The sequence below is a fragment of the Corvus kubaryi genome, unplaced genomic scaffold (assembly GCF_017639235.1).
Source record: "Corvus kubaryi isolate FWS band 111438036 unplaced genomic scaffold, C.kubaryi_AGA036_p1.0 66, whole genome shotgun sequence".
Lineage (NCBI taxonomy): Eukaryota > Metazoa > Chordata > Aves > Passeriformes > Corvidae > Corvus > Corvus kubaryi.
In genome coordinates this window covers 21,235,280-21,257,342 of record NW_024582054.1, presented here as the reverse complement: position 1 = coordinate 21,257,342, position 22,063 = coordinate 21,235,280, and the positions used below count along the sequence as shown (strand labels likewise).

Here is a 22,063-nt window from a genome sequence, read left to right as displayed (position 1 = left end):
TTGAGAAATGTTTGAAGGTTACAGCAGACATCTGAATCACAGCCCTCTTCTTCTCCTAAGGTACTCCTTTATGAGAGACTGTGATAAAAAAGCACTGAAGTGATGATGATGCTCCATTGCAAATAGGAATACTCTGCAAGTGAGAAATATTTTTCAGGCCCGTATCACCCACTACTCTATCGGTGGAAATTAACTGAGCCTTAGAAGAGCCTCATGAGGTGGAAAATTATGGTCCTCTTTACAAGATGGAGAAAGAAGGCACAAAGCAAGGATGTGCTTGGTCACTTATCATATCAATATATGCAAAAGTTCATGATGGCAATACCACTCCCTAAGAAAGGAAGAACAGGAAGTTCTGGTGCACTGTAAGGAAGAAAAATGAGCCTCCTGCAAAGTGAAGAGTGTTGAAGATTTCACAGACCATTCATATAGGGAAACAAAATAAGAATACATGGGTCCCAGGTCTTCCCAAAGAAGGAAGGAGGAACTACTCCTGGGGAAAGTAAGGCATTCAAAGGCTAGTGCAAGATGGCAGAGGTTAGAAGCAGTCTCTAATTTTTCTTACAGTGGTAGTATTTGCATGCCTCCGTGCAAACAAAACCATCATCTCTTTGCCAGTGATGCAGCAACTTTAGACTACCAGCAGAAAGAAATTTTTGACCAGCTGAAGAGATGAAGTTTTAAATAGGAGTACCTCATTCAACCATTATTTTGCTACAAAGAAGGTTGTGCTACCAACATTTCAACAACAGGCAATAATAAATAGCAGCAAAAAATACTAAGTGCCTTCACCTACTTGTGCTATTCCAGCAATAAAGGCATTAAAGCAGGTGGAAACACGCATTTTTTGGGGTGCAATCATGAAGCATCCTTCCTGCTGATCGTAGCCAAGCAGGACGTACAGATGGCGCTTGACTGTGTTGAAAGCTTTAGCGCTGCTGATGTCCGACTCTGCGCTGCTCTCATCCTTGGCCATGAACTTCATGAGCACTGTAATGAGCTGGTGGACAGTCTGGTGGTCAATCCCAGCATCCTCTGGCAGCAGGTCTTTTATTGTATTATCATTCTCTGGGGAAGGTTGTCCTATGGGTACAAGAGACATTGGTATCAGACACTGGAGAACACTGTGTAAACTCTGTAAATCCAAAAACAGGGTACAAAATACACAAGAATTTTTTTCCAGAGTTCACTGCTCCATTTCTGCCCAAATACACACAGTGAAGTTGCAGGAGACAGGCAGGCATTTCTGAGGACATTGCTCCTCTGTTGTCTCAGGCCCAACAGCACAGGAACACCTACTGTGTACACCCAACTCCATTTCTCAGCTTTCCCACAATTAGTGGAGCATCTTATTTCCCATCCCAGTGCATTTCTGCCGAATTGAACACTATTATTCTTCCACATCGATCAAATCCCACTGCCACCAGATTCTCATCTGGTATGGTTATCAGTCTTTCTTCAGTAAACATTAATGGGTATCAGTCTTTGCCAGTATTGATGGAAAATGTACAAAATGGCAAAGGTAGGAAATACGAAAAACTGTACCAAATAATGACTAAACAAAGAATGAAGACTTCCCCTATTAGCACGAATCTGTATTTCTCTTAAATAACTTGTATTATTACAAATAACTTGCAAATAAATAGTATTATTTTAATATTCTAATTTACCCATATTCTCAATGTGATATGCTATTCTGACAAGGCACTCCTTTGCTGGTACAACTGCATCTCTCTTAGGTTCTTCACAAGAAAAAACTGCAATGTCTGTAAAGTTTTTTTAAATAATTTCGAAGTATGTTGGATTTTTATTGGTGGGTGAACAAAGGTTTGTTTGGCTGTTTTGCAAAGCATGGGAGACGGTTTTCATTTCTATGACAGATGAAAACTAAAATATGTGGGGGGCAGGAATTTTCAGACCCACTTCTATTAAGAGTAACTTTCCCTTACTGGTCTTATCTGGGTAAGAAGAAATAACGAACTCCATGTTATACAATATTTTTTTGTTCCAGACAGTTTTCACTGGGATTTTTTACTTAAAAATCTCCCTCACGATTAAAATTCTCTACCCAGGCTTTTGCTGGATCAAGATTTGCAGATGGAAAAAGAAAACAATGAATTCTGAAATAATTAGGATCAGAAATAAAGCAAAAACTATTTTCAGAAGCACATTAAAAATGTACACAGAAAATAATCTTAGCTTCATGGACATAAACTGAGAAATAATCTTATATTCTTATATAATATTACACACAGATTAAAATTTTCCATGGAATTATATCACAAAGACACAATTTTTGTAAGGATGATATTTGACTGTTCTATCCAGCCCTATTTATTTTCATCTCTATAACATGTTGTGAGATTTTCAATAAACCAAAGAAGGCGATAAGATGAAATGAGTCAAAGGATCATTGGGCTCTAAATAATTCCTGGTTCTCCAAATAGAATTCAAAGAGGAATTAATCTGAAAAGATTAAACCATTTTATTTTCACTTGCTGAGCAATATAATTTAGAAGCTCAGCGATAAAATGTTCAATTTTGACAGTGTTTCATAATTCTAACTCTAGCTAACAGATACTTCCCAGGACTTTTCCTGACATTTTACTCTTCCAGAAATATTACTACCCTTTCTGATGCATTAAAGATTTCTCATACTTTACCCTCATGCAAAACTATACAGCAGGAAAGAGTAAACAGAGCTTTACCCTGATTTGTTTGTCATAGCTCTACTAAAGATCAAGTTTATGGAATGTCAGTCACACCATTATTATTTCTGATGTAGGAACCTGCAAAAAACCAGCAATGGAGAACTACTTGTTTAAAACTGCAAAAACTCTACAATCCAGTTTAGTCAATAGATCTTCAGAGTGTGGAAAACTACTGCTGTCTGGAATGAGTCTTAAGTTATATGAAGCCTGAACTAAACATTCATTTCATCAACACAAGATACAGGGTATCCTGTTATCACATGAGGCTGTTTAAATCCAAGCTAAGAATGCAAAACCAAGACAGCTCTATCTCTACAGTGGCTAAGGTAACTTTTATCCCTTGAAATTTGTGTGCATTTGTATATGCCTATATAAGGTACATTAGATACACACACATATCCTCCCCAACCCTCATCAAAATCTTCTCACATCACCAAACTCACAGACATAGTTAATATACAGCCTCCATGCCTGAATTCAGTCTAGCCTTACCTCCGAAGATTCATCTCTTTATTCATGTGCCCCCTATTTCAGATCCCTTTACCTTCAAATTACTCTAAGGTTTATCACAATGTAACATAAAACATCAGATCACAATTACACCATGCTTCATCATCCCAGCTGTGATCCCTACCAATGAAACTCTCTCAGTGACTGTCCAGGATACTGCAGAGGATACAGGAACAAATACATGATCCTGCTGTTTAACCCATACAGAATGCACACTGAATTCAGCTTGCATTTGGACTGTGCAAGGATGCCCATTTTAGATCTAGAAAGGACAGATGAGCATGAAACTGGTTCATTCAAGTGCCATGTATAAAATGCATGTTTTTCTACTACAGATGTACATCCTCTGCTTAGGAGTCAGTCAGCTCCTTAGCCAAATCAGATATGCTCAGTACTCCCAATGCAGTGCTAAAAACTGAAACAAAACTCAAAAATTTCTTTTTACAAACACTTAAGCTTTTAGGAAGGAATAATAAATACTGGGTAGGAGAAAAGGGGCAGTAATCAGTCTTCTAGTTCCCAAATCATCTGTCGTATTCTGAATCATATTATTAGAGTTTTCTTGAGATCAGTAGTTACTAACTACATGAAACATTTTATATACACATTTTTAGTGGAAACTTTGTTTTAACCTTAGGTGATGAACTACCTGAGCCTGGAAAGTAAAGTGTAGAAATACCAAAATACAGCTAATAAAACCACAATGTCTAACAATGCCTACTGTGAGACTGACACTTCTTATGCAAAAAAATTCCTTTAAGCCCAGTATATAGCAGGTGGTTAGAGCCATTAAATGAAGAACAATCATCCACTGACATACCTGTTTATTGCATCATTACATCACTTGTTCCCTCTGTGAGCCTGTGACAACCCACACATATGTTCTGTAAGGAACTGGTTGATTTCCAGCTCTCACTGGGCTAGCACAGCAGGCTATATCCTGCTAACTCAGAAACTCCCCTATTTCATTTCACAGCTTAGTCAGCTCCCACAGTAACAAGGTATCTTCCTTCCAGCTGATCATCAAATAAGTTGATATGTTTTGATTATGAATTTGCATCTGTTGGAAGTATTCCAAGTCTTAAAGATGGAACATGAAAAGATCTGAATCTGACATCTCTTCACTTCCAAATCATCAGTCTACACAGCACTCAGAGCAATAACTGTCAGTAGCCACAATTATTGAGAGATTACTTGGACCCTGCTGTGCTGCCTATTCTACAGACACCTGACAGAAGGGCAACATCTTCACAAAATGTCAGTAAATACAAAATAAGGGACTTGAGACATCTATAAGCATGCAGAGGAGACGTGTAATATACAGTACGAACAGGCAAAAGTATTCTGTCTGCAGTCTTTAAAACCTGAAGGACAAAGATCAGACTCAAAACAGGTGACCCATGGGGCAAGTCTAGCAAATATTTACTTGTGGGCAATGAAACACAGGAGGGTGAGGCACTGCTGGCACAGCTGACTGACTGAATAACCTCTTCCCAACTCCAAAGTCTTATGTACAACTGGAGGCAGCTTTCAGTACAGATTGAGAGCAAAGCTTCAATCTACACTTTTTGGAACCATGCTGAGATGTGATTCACTCTGCCATTTAGACAACTTCCATCTCATGTAAGTTTATCTCACGATCAGCAAGAAAGTCAGAGTTAGAGCCTTCCTTTTCCTGTTCCATCAAAACACACCTCCCTTGTCAAACCCACCTGGTGTTTGCTCTGGTGTTCCTCCAAGAGCTGGTGCAGACTGCTCATGTCTGGTCAAGCTCACAGCTTTAAGAGAAAACAAGAGCAACTCTGTTTAATAAGGCAGCACTGACATCTTACACTTAGCATATATTCGGTGTTAGCACATTTATGTTCATTTACTCATGCACTGCTGTCAGGCAGTGAGTGTATCTGCTTGGAACATGTCACTTGTGTGCCCTACAGACTTTGTGCACCATGTTCTGTAACTCTAATTTTCTCCATCATTCAATTTTGCTGGTACAAGAGTCATCACACAGGAGTCCCAGTGCAGCATCAGTAATCGGTCATGAAGGATTACCTAAGAATCCCAAAATATTTGGGGGGGGTCTTGGAAAGAATATATATTGCAGTGTTGGAAAGAAAATTACTTTTTAAGTTAATAGATCACTAGCACCCAAGTTCGAAAGTTTTATCAGTTCCTATTGCATGGGTAAGAGCAATGTGAGAGGTCCAATTTGAATATAAGGACTGATCTGTGTTTGCAAAACTCTCTAAATGAGAAGGGCCAAGCTTTATTTCTGCTTGAAAAGGTATCTGCATGGCACTCCACACAATCCTATGGCTTTCCAGCACCTAGGTCCTCCTGTAGAAGCCAGCAGGAAGGATGTGTTGCACGGACATTGTTTGCTTAACAACGGAATTCTGAATATATTCAAAAACTCATTTGAGACATTAATAGTTGTTTTTAAGATGTCTAACATATGCTGCATGCACTGATTAATAATTATAATTAATAAATAAATCAGTAATAGAGGAATTTTTCTGTAAACACTGTATCTATTTAAGACAAAACTACTGCATATTAGCCACAAACAAAATTTAAGATCTAGAAAAGACAAACTAGTCTTGGAGCATTTTATTCTGGCATTTTAAACAGACACATCTAGACACAATGTCTATGTTCTTTGTCAAACTCACTAACTTGTCACTATCTGAGTAATGCCCAAAGCAGTCAGAAACCTAAATTTGCCATCCCAACTGGATAAATATTGACAAATCCAATGTGTACCCATCAACGGGATAGGAACCTAAGGGAGGAGATACGGGTGTGTCACAAAAACATAGATACTCAACGAATTTTGGTGGTTAAGGTTTCTGGAAGGGAGAGCGCTCTCTTGGACTCGGCAGGTCCCTTCACGCTGTCCCTCAGGGAGCGCACGCTCTTCTGACGGTTGCGTGCGAAACGAGCCCTCTTGATCTTCCACATTGCCGCATCACTGAGGTTGGCCACATTTGTCCGGACAGCAGTGATAGCTTTGCAAATGCAAGGGACCAAGTTAGGATTCATTCCACAGCATGGGGGGGCCCTACTGCTGCCAAGTGCCAAATGCAACTGGGCCCCAGGTCCCACTCAAGCCAAGAAAAGTTTCATATGGGCCCAAGGGGTCCATCTGCAAGGCACTCATCTACATGCTCTCATTCTGAAATCCATAAAACCCCAAAAGGCATAACTCTGTTAAAAAATTATGCTGTTACTTGACAAAAACAGATTCTTGAAACCCAGATCTGAATTTCAGGCTAAGAGAAGGTATATATATTTTAAAAGGGCAGAATTCTCACAAGTATGGATCACATTTAGTGCACTCATACCCAACCACGGCCTCTAGTTCTGCCTTACTAACCTCCTGTTATGCCTACTCTTACCATCCTGAATTCGAACTCAAAAAACCTGTGAGTGTTATTATTGAGTTATAGTGGTGTTACCAGCAGTATCACTGCATGTCTTAATGGGATCACCAATACTTTTCCATACTCATACCTATAGTGCACTGAAACCCTTTGAGTTTAATCATCTGAGTGACTGAAGTCAGTGAGCCCATTCTTTGCATCACCTGTGTCCTTGAAATGGCAAAGAGAAAGGTTAAAAAGAAATCTGAAAATTATCTCCTTCTTATTTTAAATCACTCTAAAGCATTCCTATTTAAAGATATTGCCCTACATTTGCAGTCAGAGGTGTTAGAAACTATTGCCAAGATTCCATCCTCAGACCACAGCAGCAGTTCCCAGCATTGGGTCAAGCTACTCACACATGGGGAAGAAAATACCTTTGCAGTTCCACCCCTCTCCTGTGCAGCAGTAGCACCACCTGGGCTTTTTTAGGCACTGGGCTCCATGCAAAAGTAGAAGGAAGTGTTAGACTGCTGAGGGAACATACATTGTTCAAACAGCTGTTCCCATCTCCTTCAGGAAAATCTGATGGAAATAGATCTGACTCATGGGCCACCACTTGGGTTAGGAAGTTTTCAATTATTTAGCATTCTAAATAATTATGCATGAAGTAATTTTTAGTCCCTCCCTAGTGAAAGGAAAGAGATTTGTTTTCTCATCAAGAAACCAAGTATGAACAGGACAAACATTTAAAATCTTTTGTCACTGCAATAATAGTTAACTGAGCACTGGCTCTAAGAGTCCATGTATCTCTTATGCTGTGCCCCATACACTAGGGCTTTTTTGAGGGTCAAACAGCGCTCCTAGGGCTGACTTTGTACAGACCACCACGGGACAGGGTTGGCACGATCTGGGACTTGGAGAATAGCAAACATGACAGTATTAGAATATCTACAGTAGAACAAGTGGGTTAATGCGGGTTGCAGGCGATCATAGAACCAGACCACAATCCAACCAAGGCTGCAAACACATCCAAATGAGAGCAAAACACAGCACCCAAAGGCACAACAGAATACAGCCTAACCCGTATTCAGGAAGTAAAAAATGCTCACTTCAATTTATTTCATTTTGGCCTGAAAGATTAGTTAATTTCAGAGAATTTATACACACGAGACCTGCAACTCTCTCAGACTCTTGCAGGCAGCTAAAATTCCAGAAGATGACAAAAAGTGATCAGATTGATTTCAATTCTGCTTACTTGTTGGGAAAGGGAACTCTTTGTTGCAGTCCAGATGAAGCTGCGCCTCCAAAGACAGGGTCTCAAAGCGATTCACAAAGAACTCCCAGCTCAAAGCTGGGATATCTGCTTTTAGAAAATGAAGTAGCAAAAGCTTACTAAGAATTGTGGGCCTATCCTTGACAACTGTGTCAAACTGGAAATCAAGGCAGAGGCAGAGACCCTATAGAGGGAAACAAAAAAAATAACACATAACTGAGATATGAGATCTTTTAAGGATTTTTTTAAAGCAAAGGGAGGTCAAAGCTTGTAACTCCTCCTGTCAGTTAGTACAGGATCAAGGTTTAGCTCCTTTTTTCTACCAAGTCCTTTAAATCAGAACTAATGCTACTGATATCAGTGGAAATTAAGGTAAATAAAGAGATAAATAAGCATCATATTTTGAATGTAGAATTTTCTAAGATTTTGAGCAATACAAAGGTACCAGCAAAGTTCTGTCCTACCGCATATTTGGCACACAATATTAAAGTACTTCACTCACACTCCCCGTCTGAGAAAAACCTTACATTTAGGTAACTGAATCAAGCCTGTAATTACAAAAAGAATGAATCACCAAGCCTAAACAGAGGAAGAAAGATTACACTGTGAAGTGTATCAGAGGCACTTTGCCTCAAAATTCTTCTGCACATTATTTGCACCAGAATTTTGTCTGTAGTGTTAAAACTTAAGGTTGAGAAGAAAGCCCACACATTAAATATAAAAGTGCAGTATACTGGTCTCATTAAACCCAAGTTCAGTAACTGTGTCACTGAACTCAAGGTCTCTGGAAACTATTTTGAAAAGGTACCAAATGGAATTAATCTAGCAAATATTAACAGCTTTTCGTAGGCAGTAACCCCGAACTCTTGACACACTCATTCTATTCTCCAGAGAACTAGAACTGAATTGTTCTATGAGATTTTTTTTTTTTTTTATCTTGCTTTTCTCGCTTCCATATCTGCTTAGACTTAATCATGTGAATCCTGACTGGCAGCCTCTCTCACATGCTTGAAGATACATGCCTAAGTAAATCTTGTAAAGATCAAGACCATGTTTGGTTTTGCTCAAACATATTTTCTCACAGTGAGCTCAGCAGGGTGTCATAAAACTTAGAATTGCATTTTTTTTAATTGAAAAATATCAGATTACTTTCAAATAATAAAAAAAATTACAGTTTTCTACAACAGCAGCTCAAACACAATAGTAATCCTCTGCAGTCATCAAAGTATTTATGGTTGGACTCGATCCTAAGAATTATTTTTTCCAACGTAAACAGTTCCATTACTCTAAGTTGGCAGTAGGGCAGCATCATTTCCCTTGGCTATTCTGGGCATATGTCAAGCACCAAGACCAATAATGCCTGCCTAAAGAGGTATTAGCAGTGACTGTGATGCTTTTCATCTGAACTCCAGGTGAAAAGCCCGTTTCCCATTGGAATGTATTTTTTCCCATGTAACTCACCCACCTGTAAAGCTGGCCTCTTTATGGTGTCAAGTAATAGGCCAGCTCTTGTAGCCACTGCTGGGTTGACATCTTCCACAGCAGTCAGGAAACAGCAGAATGCATGAGCCAAAGAGTACTTCAGTAGGTGGTTTTTTGTCACAGAGTGAATATCCAAAAATCTGCACAACACAGCCACTTTCTCCACTGTAGTAGTCATGCACCCAGACAAGAAAAGAGGCATATTCATTTAGGCAATGGTTTATGTACTGATTAATATAAATTTCCTAGAAATATACAAAGCTGAGAAAGTAACAACAAAAAGATAGCTGGAAGGAGTTGTAATTTTGATTTTTATTTTCCAAAATGTCTCACCTTCTCCTCTATTTTACTGCACTGTGTGCCATAGTTTTGCACCAAACTATCTCCAAAGCAGCAAAATGATCATCATCTATTATAGGTCTCCTCAGTTATAGCAGAGAAAGCTCTACCTCTTCAGAGAAGAAACAAAGAGAAAATAGAGTACATTTCTCAGGCCCACCTGCTTCAAATCTCATCTTCCAGTCTTTACTGTTGAAATTGCTGTTTATGATTGTCCAGAAAATGTCAGCTCCATGGGGAAGCGAAAGTGCATGAAGAAGAAGTGGGACTGCCAGGGAAGAAAGCTGAGAGAACTCAGACTTCACAACTCCCCACAAGCTGGCAAGACAAAAGAGAGCAAGCCTGCTTATAAAGACACTCCCTTGATATCCTTTCTTCTAAATGTAAAGAACTTTTCATGAAAATATTTATGAGCCATCCTGGGCATTTATGTGAATACTGTCGAGTGGACTGTAGTAAAAACAGAGTAGGAAAACAGAGCTACTTGCAAATCTTCAACTACAGCAGGTTTTTTCTTGAAAAATCCAGGCTCAAATATTCCTCACTTTGAAATACTTCAGATTTTGAAAGAGTTTGCCTAATTCAAGATAACTGCCATGGAACACAATCTATGCTATGAATTAGGAGTTTCAGCATGACCAGCTACACCACATAAGCCACATGAAGTGTCTTGGCACCACAAATCATGTGCATCCACGAGTAACTAAGAAGTTGGATATTCACAATTTGCTGGTATTTAGATTCAGGACAGATTTTCTAGGCTGCTAAAACCCCAAGTCTTGGAAGATCTTCAGCGAAATTGATATAGAGCAGCTGTTAAGTGCTGACAAACACACTCTATTTCAGAAGATCATATGCTGATGTTTATTCAGCTACTTTTCTGCAGAAGTCCCTTTCTCCAAAGAGAATCTTAAAATGCATAGATTTCAATCCAATTCACTCTGACTCCAAGTGAACAAAATTCCTTTCCCTTATAAAAATAAGGTGAAATACTATTGTTCTCTCAGCTTTAATGCTAAGGCATTAATGCTATAAACTGCATGCCTGCCTCCACAACATCCTTTATTTTATTTTGTAGAGTCCAGGAAGATACATCAGTCTCAGGTAATGGTATTATTGAATATGAGAGACTCTGACTCATTGCAAAAGAGGTGGTTCACGATGGGGTAGCCATGATGGACAATGAAGGGTACCTTGATTTCATTTACATCTTAATTGGCCTGTGCAATGAACTCTTATACAGGTTTCTTGATCTTTCCAGACATCCCTACCACTCTTGTCAATTTTCCATTGTAAACTTGCAAATTCTTTGACACTAACAACAAACTTATAGCTGGAGAACCAATTAAGTATGAAGAAAAAATGTGATATAAAAACCCACCTTGAAATCAGCATGTGATCTTGAATATAGGCAAGAAATTGTGGATGGTCTTTTCTTGCTATATACAGGCATTCACCATGAAGACACAGGATCTTCAAACAATTCAGCATGTTAAAAAGAATGTCTGGTTCTTCAAACCTTGACATTTCCTGTGTAAACAGATGTTCTCTCAGCACAGTGACACCACTTCACCAACAATACAAACCAAACTGACAAGTAATCCATGTTACCTGCAATATAGTGTATATGAGCTTCAAGGTAACTGGAAGTTGCTGATAACAAAACTTCCTTTCTGTGTCATTCTTTATCGCTGTTAAAAATGTAAGTTACAGTCAATGTTAAAATTCTTTTATCTGTGGATTCAAAATGAAACTAAAGAATGTTAAGGTGGTGAGAGTTAAATTAATTCTAGGCACATTAAGCATGCAGTCAGTAAAATTAGCACAGCATGGAATTTAGCATGTAATATTTTTGCTACTTTATATGTTCAAAAAGCCAAGATTTCTTTTAACATTTTTTTGGGAGACAGTCACACTTGCTATCAACTTATTTACAGCCTAGTTATTTAATACGTTGAAAGAATTAAATGCATGATAAAAAAAGTGACTGTGCACTGTTTGACTTGAAAGACTGCTCCAGAAACTTGTATTGTATACGAGTATAAGCACTTCTTTATAGCCTTACTGAAATAACCTTTTCAGCCTCTACCTACCAGCATTTTCTGTGGTCTCTGTGTGATTTCCTGGGTTTTCTCCATGCTTTGGTGCTGATTTGTCTTCCTCTTCTCCTTCAGTTCCTATAATAAACTCAGGTCTAGTATACAGAAGACTATCCTCGAGGTTATCTGTGGGCTCCTTTAAGAATATAATTAGTTAAATTCATTTCTTGATGCTCTCTACATACATGAGGCCATATCCTGCTCTCTAAGCTACAACTGGTGTGACAAACTGAGCTCAAATAAGGCAGACTTTGTTTAGGTCCATGTACATTTGTGCACTCAAATAACCTGCATATCTAATATTTTGCATCAGCAAATGCATACTGACAAAAAGACTGTGTTCCAGACATGGATTTAACAGAAACTGTATATCCATATCAGAGCTGAGGGGGATTCAATCAAAGGGCCAATACCTCACCAAGTCTGTCATCCTTGCCTGAAAGGAGTAACAGACAGGAGCAGGGTGTTTCCTGCACTACTGTTGAGTTACCAGCTTTGGGGCAGGACATACCTCAACTACTTTTACATTGAAAAATGTAAACTCCAGGCTGGAGTTACTTCTGCCTGTGGCCAGGAGCTCAGCATTAAAGGTTCCCATTGTGACATTTATGTTGTAAATTGCAGTGTGAATTCTGGGAGTGCCCCAGCACCCAAAAGACTGCACTACTCGCTATTTTTCGGTTGAGATGAGAATCTGTACTGGAGGGGCATGAGATGATTTTTCTAGCACAAGTTATTGACTATCAAATGCAAAATAACTACTTCTAGCATACACATCAAATTAAATTCTGAAAATTTGACACATAAAAAGGCATCATTATTCCCTCCACTGAAGAAATAAACTAATAAAAATCTGCTACTAAATGCCACAGCAAATGAGCATCAGAATAAACAGAATGATGCTTTCTTCTCAACTATCAGACAGAAAAGTTATGTATAATAGACATACAGCTCAAAATAAATTCACCACACCACCACCACCACAGGAAATACTCCAATTCTTCTGCAAAGCTACAGAGGACTTTAATGGTGACTAGCAACTTGAGAGTATCTGTATCTGATAAAGTTGGATACTCAACCTGAAGTACATTCAGTTTTCCCACAGCACTCAGCATTTTAAATGGTCAAGCTCCAACTAAGGCTTGCTCACTTGACAACTGATTCATTCAAAATCATTAATAATTTTAAAGCATCCACTCTTTGCTTTTAACAAAAGCTAAGTATTAACATTTCATATTTTATTCGAGACACAGTATGATTGGAGTGATGCACTTCCAAAGTGAAATAGCACGTCAATGTTCATGGGGGAAGAGTTCATAGTGGATGAATATTGCCATCTTCCCTGGGTTCTTTGAATCAATTTGAACTTAGGAAATTTTAGAGTTCAATGGCATTTTGCTTTAAACTCCTGAATCCTTCATGCCAAAAGTCAGTGCAGCTTTGCTCCCTTGAGCACAATGGAATGAGAATAGTGAAGGAGTTTTTTAGCACACCAATAATACAGATCCTTTCCTGCTCTGCTTACCACAAGCCTGATTTCTTCCTTTGGAGCAAGCTGTTCCAGCAGCTCAAAACCCAGCTGGTAACACAGAATGCTGGACTGGCACAGACCACATTCAACAGCTTTTTCATCTTTCTGACAGGTGTGAGAACCACCCCAGGGTGCCTGGAACACATTGTTTATGATGGCTATTATATCTTTTGAGATGCTGTTCTCTAAGCCCAAAGTGACACCATCATCCTGGAGTTCCATCTGAAAGAAAGTGAAAAGATTAAGGATTTATTATTCATTTAAAAGGCACAGCACTGACTTTCTGCTTCTTCCTACATTTCTACTACTTTTATATTACAGTACTGGAAAGAATTTGAGATAAACTGTAGCTCAGAATTTAACTTGTCAAGGGTGTTGATGCTCAAGCCCAAACAGCTAGAGTAAATAGACAATTTCAAGCACAGAATCCATTAATTTTACCTGGAGACTGTAATCCAAAACACTTATCCTTGGATTCACAATGTACAAACCTAACTATCCAAAAATTAACCTAACTAACCTAAGCTTATCAACATGTCCCTGCCTCTAGTCTGTAAAAATAAACAAATCTCCAATGAAAAATTCCTTTCACTAGTGTGAGGTTAGTATCTAACCTGAATGTGGAAGTATATAACTTCATTGAACACAAATCTATAATTTCTATAAAGACAGATGACAGCTGTACTGGGATTTAAATGCCTTACACTTCATGCCAGGCCCTTAGCAGATAGAGAATCAATATAGGATCAAAAGAATCAATGCCAGGCCCTTAGCAGAAAGAGAATCAATACAGGAGAGCCGAAAGTGACTACAGAACTTCAGTGTTCCTGCCATGTGGATATTCTTCTTCTGCAAGTACCTGCTTCAGAATTAGATCAAACATCAGAATGAAGCAATTAAGATTCATTTCTTCATCTTCACACTCAAAATCAATAGTTTTTCCACTAGGGTGTCCAAAATTCTTGAAAGGGCTGTGGAAAGGACTACGTATTGGGCTCCGAAATGGGCTCTGGAAGGGGCTTGGGAAAGGACTGAGCATGTTGTGCTGAACTCTGCGCCCAGGGTCAGAAGCAACGCTTACCTGAAAACATAAAAACATCAACATGTACAAATGACTGTTAGACATTTAAGCAATCTCATTCTATACGAAAATGCCAAAAATAGCAAGAACTCTGGCAGCCTTGCCATTCCCTTCTGTAGCTCTTTTGCAAAATACACAGGTGTCCCTTAACGCCACTGAATAAGATATGATAGAAGTACAGGAACAATATTCTGCCCAGATGTGTACATTCTCTCAAGCTAAGCAGCTGACATCTATTATGTTATTCCTACTAAGGAGAATTTCAACATCATAAACCAAACTGAAAATTGGTGCAAGCAGTAAAGCAGCCATCAGGTTACAAAGATCTGCTCCATAATCCATGGACACTGATTTTAATAGCAGCAGGCTAATAAAGGAGCCCATCTCAAGAGAGCTTTGCTCACTAAGGCTCTACCAAGGATACAGGTAGCTGGAAATGCACTAGTCAAAATGGCAATAAGCTGTGTATGTGTGCACTGATCTATGCCCACACCACAGCAGGCCATCTAAAACACCCTGAGAACATCTAGGCATTGCAGGGAGATACACACTTAGATGACACACAAGGTCTGTTTTCAGGCCAGCTACAGTCTGAAAGACCAGACAGTAAGTTTGTCCATTTTTTCTGCTTAGTTTAGAAGTGATCATGGGCTAGGTGTGGCAGTGCTCTCTGCAGAGCTACATCAGAAGACTGGTACACCACATGCAAGGAATCATCAACTGCCTAGATGCTGTAGTTCCTTAAATCTAAACAATCGGGGCTTTCAAACAACCTTGTTCTGGTGTCCTTCAAGCACTTCATCCAAACTACTGAGAAGTTAAGTCACATCAGACCAAGTATATGTAGTGCCTACAGATTTGTACATGTTTTCTTCCAGACCATAAGCTTTTGATAGACAACTTTAGATCAAATTCTTCATCTCTTTTGTGTGGGACAAAAAATACAGGGAACCAGAAATAAATTCTGCTCTCTCACCCTTTCAAAACTTACCCAGGCCCACCAAATTCATACCAGAATACAAAAGGTCATTCTGGATGACCAGTTGTCCACAACAACTTGTTGCTGATGGTTATTAATAAAAGGTGCAAAGAATAAAAAAGGTTGGAAAATATACCAAGTTCCTACCTGTATTATCTTTACACTTTTATATGATAGAGCGATATTAACTGAAGTCATGCCAATTTTCTCTCATTTTCAAAATTTATAGTGTTTCCAATCAAACACTGCCATATTGAAAGATGATTTTTAATTCTTCACGTGGACTCTATTAGGAAGACTGTTACAAGCAAAAAAAATAAGCAGGATAAGTAACAGTTACCCTCCGAGCTGCAAGATTTCCCGCCAGTTCACTGACTCTTGATTTTCTCTGATTTGCCAATTCTTTTACAGAATTAACTCCATCAGAAAACATGCTGATTAGTAACTGAAGAGGAACAACAATGTCTAGTTCAGACAACACCTGAGGAAATACAACAAATAAGAAAGCATGAGTTTCAAGTTGGATCACAAACACTAGCTACTTTATATGCATTTTTATAACATGATCCTCAGTTCAGCAAGCTCTGTGAATTTAATTTTGGAATTCAGTGAGGTGAGGTGCAAGCACAGATTTCTGTTAGAATCAGGGCAAAATAAAACAGGTTCTTTCAAAATATTTGTTGGCATCCACTTGGTGCACCTTGAGATCAGTTTCATGCACAAACACCCAGGGATGTGAGGTTATTCCACAAAAATATTTCTGTAAAGCAGAAGTATTACCAATACTTGAATGAATAACTACTTATTTATTATTACTTAAAACTGAATTCCTTTTTTCACTCTAAGAACCTGGTCAGAATAGTAGCCTACAGGTGTCAACATAGTGACAGGATTGTTAATTGCACATCACTTAGAGAATATTCACAATCTACTACGCCACCAACACTCAGACAAATATAAGCTCATTTGTACTTGTCATTAAGTGTTATTAATTCAAGAAAAATCTAAAAAAATCATGCTTTACTTGAAAACTCTGTATACCTAAAAATTGAAATTACAGTCAGGTAAATTGGTCTTTGCAGAGACCTTAATTAAAATAACCCTCAGCAGAAGAAAAAGCAATAATGAAAAGTACAGGTATTATTCTGAGGTGCTGTGGAAAATTTTATACCCTTTTTGAACTCATTGCCCTCAGGTGACATGATTATCCCTGGAGCTTTTGATAAGAACATTGGGTGAATGTCAATTTTGTGGGCAAATATAGCACAAAAGGGCCAGATCAGCAGAAAGCTTGGCAGGCACAGAGCTAGTCTAATCCAGCTCCTCATATGCAGGAACAACTACAGCTGTTTCTGGAGTCTCAAATTAATTTTGAAATCTACAGACCAACTTCTGTGGAGACTAAAACATAGTGCTGTAAGAAAGCCAACTGAATGGCCCTAAAGACTCAACTGACATAGGTAAAAGAAATTCCCAGGCTTCCATTTCATTAAAGAATCACAAAATCATTTAGGTTGGAAAAGATCCCCAAGATTACTGAGTGCAGCCTTTGACTGATTCCCACCTTGTAAACTAGGTTATTGCTCATGAGGGGTTAGCTACACTCAAGGTCTGTCTACCAACCACCCTTATATTGGAGCAAAGGGCAGAAGGTGTGCATCAACCTTGCAAAAGCAGATTCTTTTTCAAAATTATCAGCTGTTTCAGCATGACTTGTCAAGCGAGGACACTTACATGCAGCCAGAGCAATGCCTGCTCTTGCACAGAAGATGGATACCCTGTGAATCTACAGCTAATAAAGCCAAACATCTCCTCCAAGGAGAAAGGGAGAGGACAAAGCTCAGTGTCAAACATTTTGCTGAAAAACAGAAAAAAATGTAGCATCACTGAATTAGCATGGCATACACTGTGTGAGATAGAACAGAAAACTGGTAGAAAGCTAATCCTACTCGCAGCCTCACCCTCCACGAGAGCTGAGTTAGGCTGCTGATACCACCTGTCCTAACTATATAAGGTCATGTCTGAATTTGGTGATGTACCTTAAGAATTGACATCCCATATGTCCAGTTTCATTTGATAGCAAAATCTTTTCCAACATCCAATGCAAAAATCAGAAAATTACTCATCTCACTAGTCCATTATTCCATGTTTGCACTAAAAAATTTACAGCAATACCTACAAATATGAACTTACAGTCAGTTTCAGAGCCCTGTCATCAGTTAAAAGGCAATGAGAAGTTTTACTGACAAAGTCATACACCAGACATAAAATTACGATTCTGCCACCATTCTTATTCTGGTGTTTCCTTTGCTCAATAGGGGAAGATATTAGCTAAACAAATACCAAATCAATGCCAGCTCTACTAATCCCCACCATTTCTCATCAACTGGACAGGAGGAGAAAGATGGTCCTTCCAACATGCTACAGGAAGCCACTAAAAATGTGCCTTGCTCACACCAAAGAAGCATCCATGTAGTTGGCTCTTGATACAAAGATATCCGGAGCAATAAAAGAAAACTTTCCCAAAGATTAAATCCTTTAGTCTAAATGTAAGTTATAAAAACAAATCTGAAGCATTCACTCACTACTGCCTATTGCACACATAGGCATTTTTATTAGTTGCCTCCATCTTACCATGCTAAAACCCTCAACAAACATATGCAAAACCAGAATGACTCCACCATATGCCTACATACCTCAGCACTTCCCGGAACTCTTTCAGTTGGTTATCAGGCACTTCCGTCCTTATAGCTTCCAACCACTCCGGCATGATACATTCCCACACCGACTGGTTTATTACATTGTATGGAATCAAGCAAAGGATTCGATTCAGCCCTTCTTTTAATTGGGTTACAGCACTACATGATTTGTCCCAGTATCCACCAACCTGTGGGTATTTCCAAGGATTACACTGATGAATGACATTTCTAGTCCCTGTAACTTGCTCAGCATCACAAATTTGCTCAGTGTGTTGCAGCAAGGAAATTTTAGGAGGTGATCATTAATACCTTCAAGGCAGAATTTAGAATTCAGCCATGGAGCTGCATTGTTTTTTCCTCTTCCATTTGACTAACAGTACACAAAAGCATTGTCCAAGACTTAAATGAAGTTTGCTTACTTCCACGCCATGAATCAGTGTATTATTATTTACAGTTCTCAAAAAGGCACAGATTTATTTGGTCAAACCTTCACCATCAATTTTTTGCTCCAGGCAACTTGTTACCTTGCTGGGTCTGTATTTTGAAAAACTTGGTCTGTATAAGGTGTTCTTTCATTGGTGTTTGTTTAGGGTTTTTTTGAAGAAAGGTTCTACATGACAGAAGCAAAAAAATATGCTTCTAAGTACATAAGTAATTGGCATACAGAAATTAATTATTCTAACTGACCTCAGCTCACATCTTCTGTTCTTGACTAATGGCTCTAGAGATGCCTGCTGTTTTGGCAGCAATTAATGGTAATCTCAGCCAACAAACTATTTTTCCTTCATTCACCACAGCTAATTTCATGGCTATTTGTCTTCATGTTCTTGTGAAGCCTTGCAAATCTGGCAAGTTTTTGGTCTAGTCTTAAGTATTGCAGTAGGGGGTAACAAAACTCAAAAGAGAGGCTGGATCCAAGAAAAAAATCTGTAAGAGATTACAGCATGAGGTTCAATCCTTTCTTTTCCCCTTAACCTCTAAGCCATGGTCTCTTTTGCTAAGCTTCTAACATTCAAAGCACCCATCCAGCTCTCAAAGTGCCTCAGCTGACCTTCAATCCTCCCACAGCCAGGTGTATCTTACAGCAATGGTTCAGAGTAAAACACACATCCATGCTGGTCTGCATATGAACAGCAAATCCCATACATTAGGTCATGAAAAATCCACAGACGCACAGTTCATGCCTGATGATGTAATACATCACATGAAGTCTTGACGGCCTTTCCAAGTCTAGCCACTTAATTTTAGGAAACAAGCCCAACATGTCCTCTGGACATTTTACATGAGAGGCTCAGAAAAAGAATGTCTTACAAAAGCATGATTAAGTGGTGAGTTCTGCTTCATAACTAACGGACAGAAAGAATGACTCCTTCTAGAAGAGGTTGCACCAATGGTTACACTTCGGCACCCTGGACAACCTTCCAGGTAAGTCTCTCTCTCCATCAGCAACAAAGCAAATGATGTCAGACTGGTCTCTTAACTGAGTCACTCAAATTGGGTCTGAAGTTACTGGGCATTGGTATTCCCAGAATTCCCTTCGGTTACAACTGTGTGATTTCATAAACCTTAATTCACACCTGCAGAGATGAAGTATGCAAAGAGCAAAGAAACATCACTAAAGGACAGGCTTATATCTGGGAGTAGGCAAATGACACCTTTTAGCAAAGACAAGTTTGGGTACTTCAGCAGCATAATGAAAATGTGCAGCTATCAAAAATGTGCAGTATCTTTAAATACCTATAATATTCTTTCAAACTGTCTTCACATTATAATAATGCCTAAATAAAATAATAATTTTTAAAAAAATAATAAAATAAATAATGCCTACTTTCTAAGACAGTAAAACTAAAAATTCCATTAAGAGGAAAAATTCCAAAATTCCACTGCTCCCTCTACCTCTGAGATTTCTTTGTCTTGTTGGAGCTGGGAAAGAAAAGGCGTTTTTACCTAAGACCTTAATCTCTGTGGCAAATAAGGGAGCCTTCAGATAAATCATTCTTACCCTGGCAAACTCCATTGGCTTAGGAAGGAGGCACATAACCATGACATCAAACCGGACATCACAAACAGTCTTCAACCACTTAGTAACAAACTGGGGCTTCAGCTTTTCAACCAGGCTACCAACTTCATCATCCATCATGTAAGCTGTAGAGTGAAACCACTGGAACACCATACTAACCAGCCGTGCTAAACTCTCTGTGGGTGTATTCTCACTGGGAGTGCAAAGGCTCACCTGGAAGAGTGAAACACAAACCAACTTTCATTTCTAGAATTAAAGGTGGGAAACTTTTTGTCTACTATATTTTCCATATTCTCAGAGTTATGAGGATGCAGACTACATAGGAGACAAATGAGATGATCAGTTTTAAGTAGAGGTTGGTACAGGACAATAGAAAAAACATTTCATAACCAGAAAAAAAACAATAAAAGGGAAAAGAAAATAGGCACTGAATTTTTTTGTTTACTTTCAACACTGAAAAAAATCAGTATAAAGTGCTTTGACAAAGTTTTTGGTTTAAACTTTAATACTTTTAATTTCAGAAGGTACTGTAATACCTAGTAAAATTTCTGATATACATACACACATATATATAAAATGTACAAGATAAAAAGATAAGTCAAATCAAGAACTTCAAAAATTCTGAAAGAAGATACCTACTTAATGTACTAAGTAAAAATATTCCAATCTTGAATTTTTGTCCTCATTTGGGGCGTGAATATGAGTTTTAAGTCTTCAGAAACTCTCACATAATAATCAACATTCTTCTCCCTTTCTCCAAACTTTCTAAAATGATACCTGGACTGTAAAGCTGTCACAAATCTGAGATCAAGTTTCTACCCCAACTCACAGGCCAGCACACTGCTAGGTCCTTAATTACCTGTTGTTTGAGCTCTTGGTATCCTCTGGGGACAGGAGACAAAGCCTGAGAAGAAAGGTGAATTGGAAAGAGCCTGAGAAGGAGAATTCTCCTTAAGGAGAATTGCAGAGTGCAGTTTCTGAGGATCCATCAGACTGCAGCCTGGCCTACTAATGAATAGCCAGCAGCAGTCCTGCTGTTTTGGAATAATCTCTGGTAGCTACTGTGTGGGGTAGAACCAGCAGAGCTTCATTCTCTCAACCCACACCAGGTGAATGGAGTACACTGGCTGACACAGCTTGATCAAGCTAACTGCAGGAAGGAACAGCATCCCACTAAGAATCCGACAGCCTAATCAGAGGTAAGAGAGAGAGCTCTGCTTCCAGAAAGTGATGTTGAAAGCTGGAAGGTGAAAAATTGATTTTTAGGGGATTGCCTTTTAAACCTAAAATAATGGCACTCAGCAGAGGGTACTTCTGAACAGAAGCTGATGGCAAACAGAAATTCAATTAAAAACTGAGAGTGAATAGCTCTGTTACACACTTTATAGAGGACTCAGAGGAAGTCAGCAGCTCCACCCAAACTAGTTATGAAATCTCCAAGTCTGACAGCTTCACAGGACAAGTTTTTTGCTTACAAATCGGAACAACTCTCCAACTGAAGCCACGAAGTGAGGAAAATAAATAAAAAGAGGTAAAACTGAGACTTCAGAAAGTAAAGATGTGGGAATCAAGAAGAGTGAGAGAAGAAAGCAAGAATTTCTTACCAAAAACCATATTCCAAACTGGCTCAGGAGGCGTTGGTCATGCTTGTCATCATCTTTATTATCAAAGTCTGTGTTGTCCAGGGAATGATGGGAAGAAGAGAGGCCCATCTGTCTCCTTCGGTTGAGTTCATGCTCCCTCTGCTCAGCATGAAACTCTGCTTCTTTCAGCAAGCTATAAAACAAGCTTGTGGTCAGTGAATGCAGCTTTCCTGCAGTGGATACAGGTATCTAACCAAGAGTAACTAGATGTTAAGCCATATGATGTCATCACTTTCCTGAACAAAATAACATCAAATTCTAGGATTCCAGGCTGACTGCCTCATCAGGACAACACTCACAGCTGATCCATTCTCTGCTAAAGCAGAGGAAC

General features: G+C 38.8%; 1 protein-coding gene across 14 annotated transcripts in view; it reads right to left on the bottom strand.

The window, feature by feature from the left end:
* The window catches only part of UNC79 (unc-79 homolog, NALCN channel complex subunit), a 107,378-nt gene that overhangs the window by 57,724 nt on the left and 27,591 nt on the right, over positions 1-22,063 (bottom strand). For all 14 annotated transcript variants that reach the window (XM_042047455.1, XM_042047456.1, XM_042047466.1 and 11 more), the window contains 16 exons: positions 21,694-21,865; positions 20,072-20,302; positions 18,067-18,257; positions 17,105-17,228; positions 15,711-15,851; positions 14,170-14,391; positions 13,305-13,532; positions 11,774-11,915; positions 11,292-11,371; positions 11,062-11,210; positions 9,841-9,998; positions 9,325-9,506; positions 7,842-8,043; positions 6,050-6,229; positions 4,934-4,999; positions 797-1,083 (listed from right to left, as the gene is read on the bottom strand). In XM_042047455.1, coding sequence (XP_041903389.1) covers positions 797-1,083; positions 4,934-4,999; positions 6,050-6,229; positions 7,842-8,043; positions 9,325-9,506; positions 9,841-9,998; positions 11,062-11,210; positions 11,292-11,371; positions 11,774-11,915; positions 13,305-13,532; positions 14,170-14,391; positions 15,711-15,851; positions 17,105-17,228; positions 18,067-18,257; positions 20,072-20,302; positions 21,694-21,865 — 2,755 coding nt within the window. The remainder of the gene's footprint in view (positions 1-796; positions 1,084-4,933; positions 5,000-6,049; positions 6,230-7,841; positions 8,044-9,324; positions 9,507-9,840; positions 9,999-11,061; positions 11,211-11,291; positions 11,372-11,773; positions 11,916-13,304; positions 13,533-14,169; positions 14,392-15,710; positions 15,852-17,104; positions 17,229-18,066; positions 18,258-20,071; positions 20,303-21,693; positions 21,866-22,063) is intronic.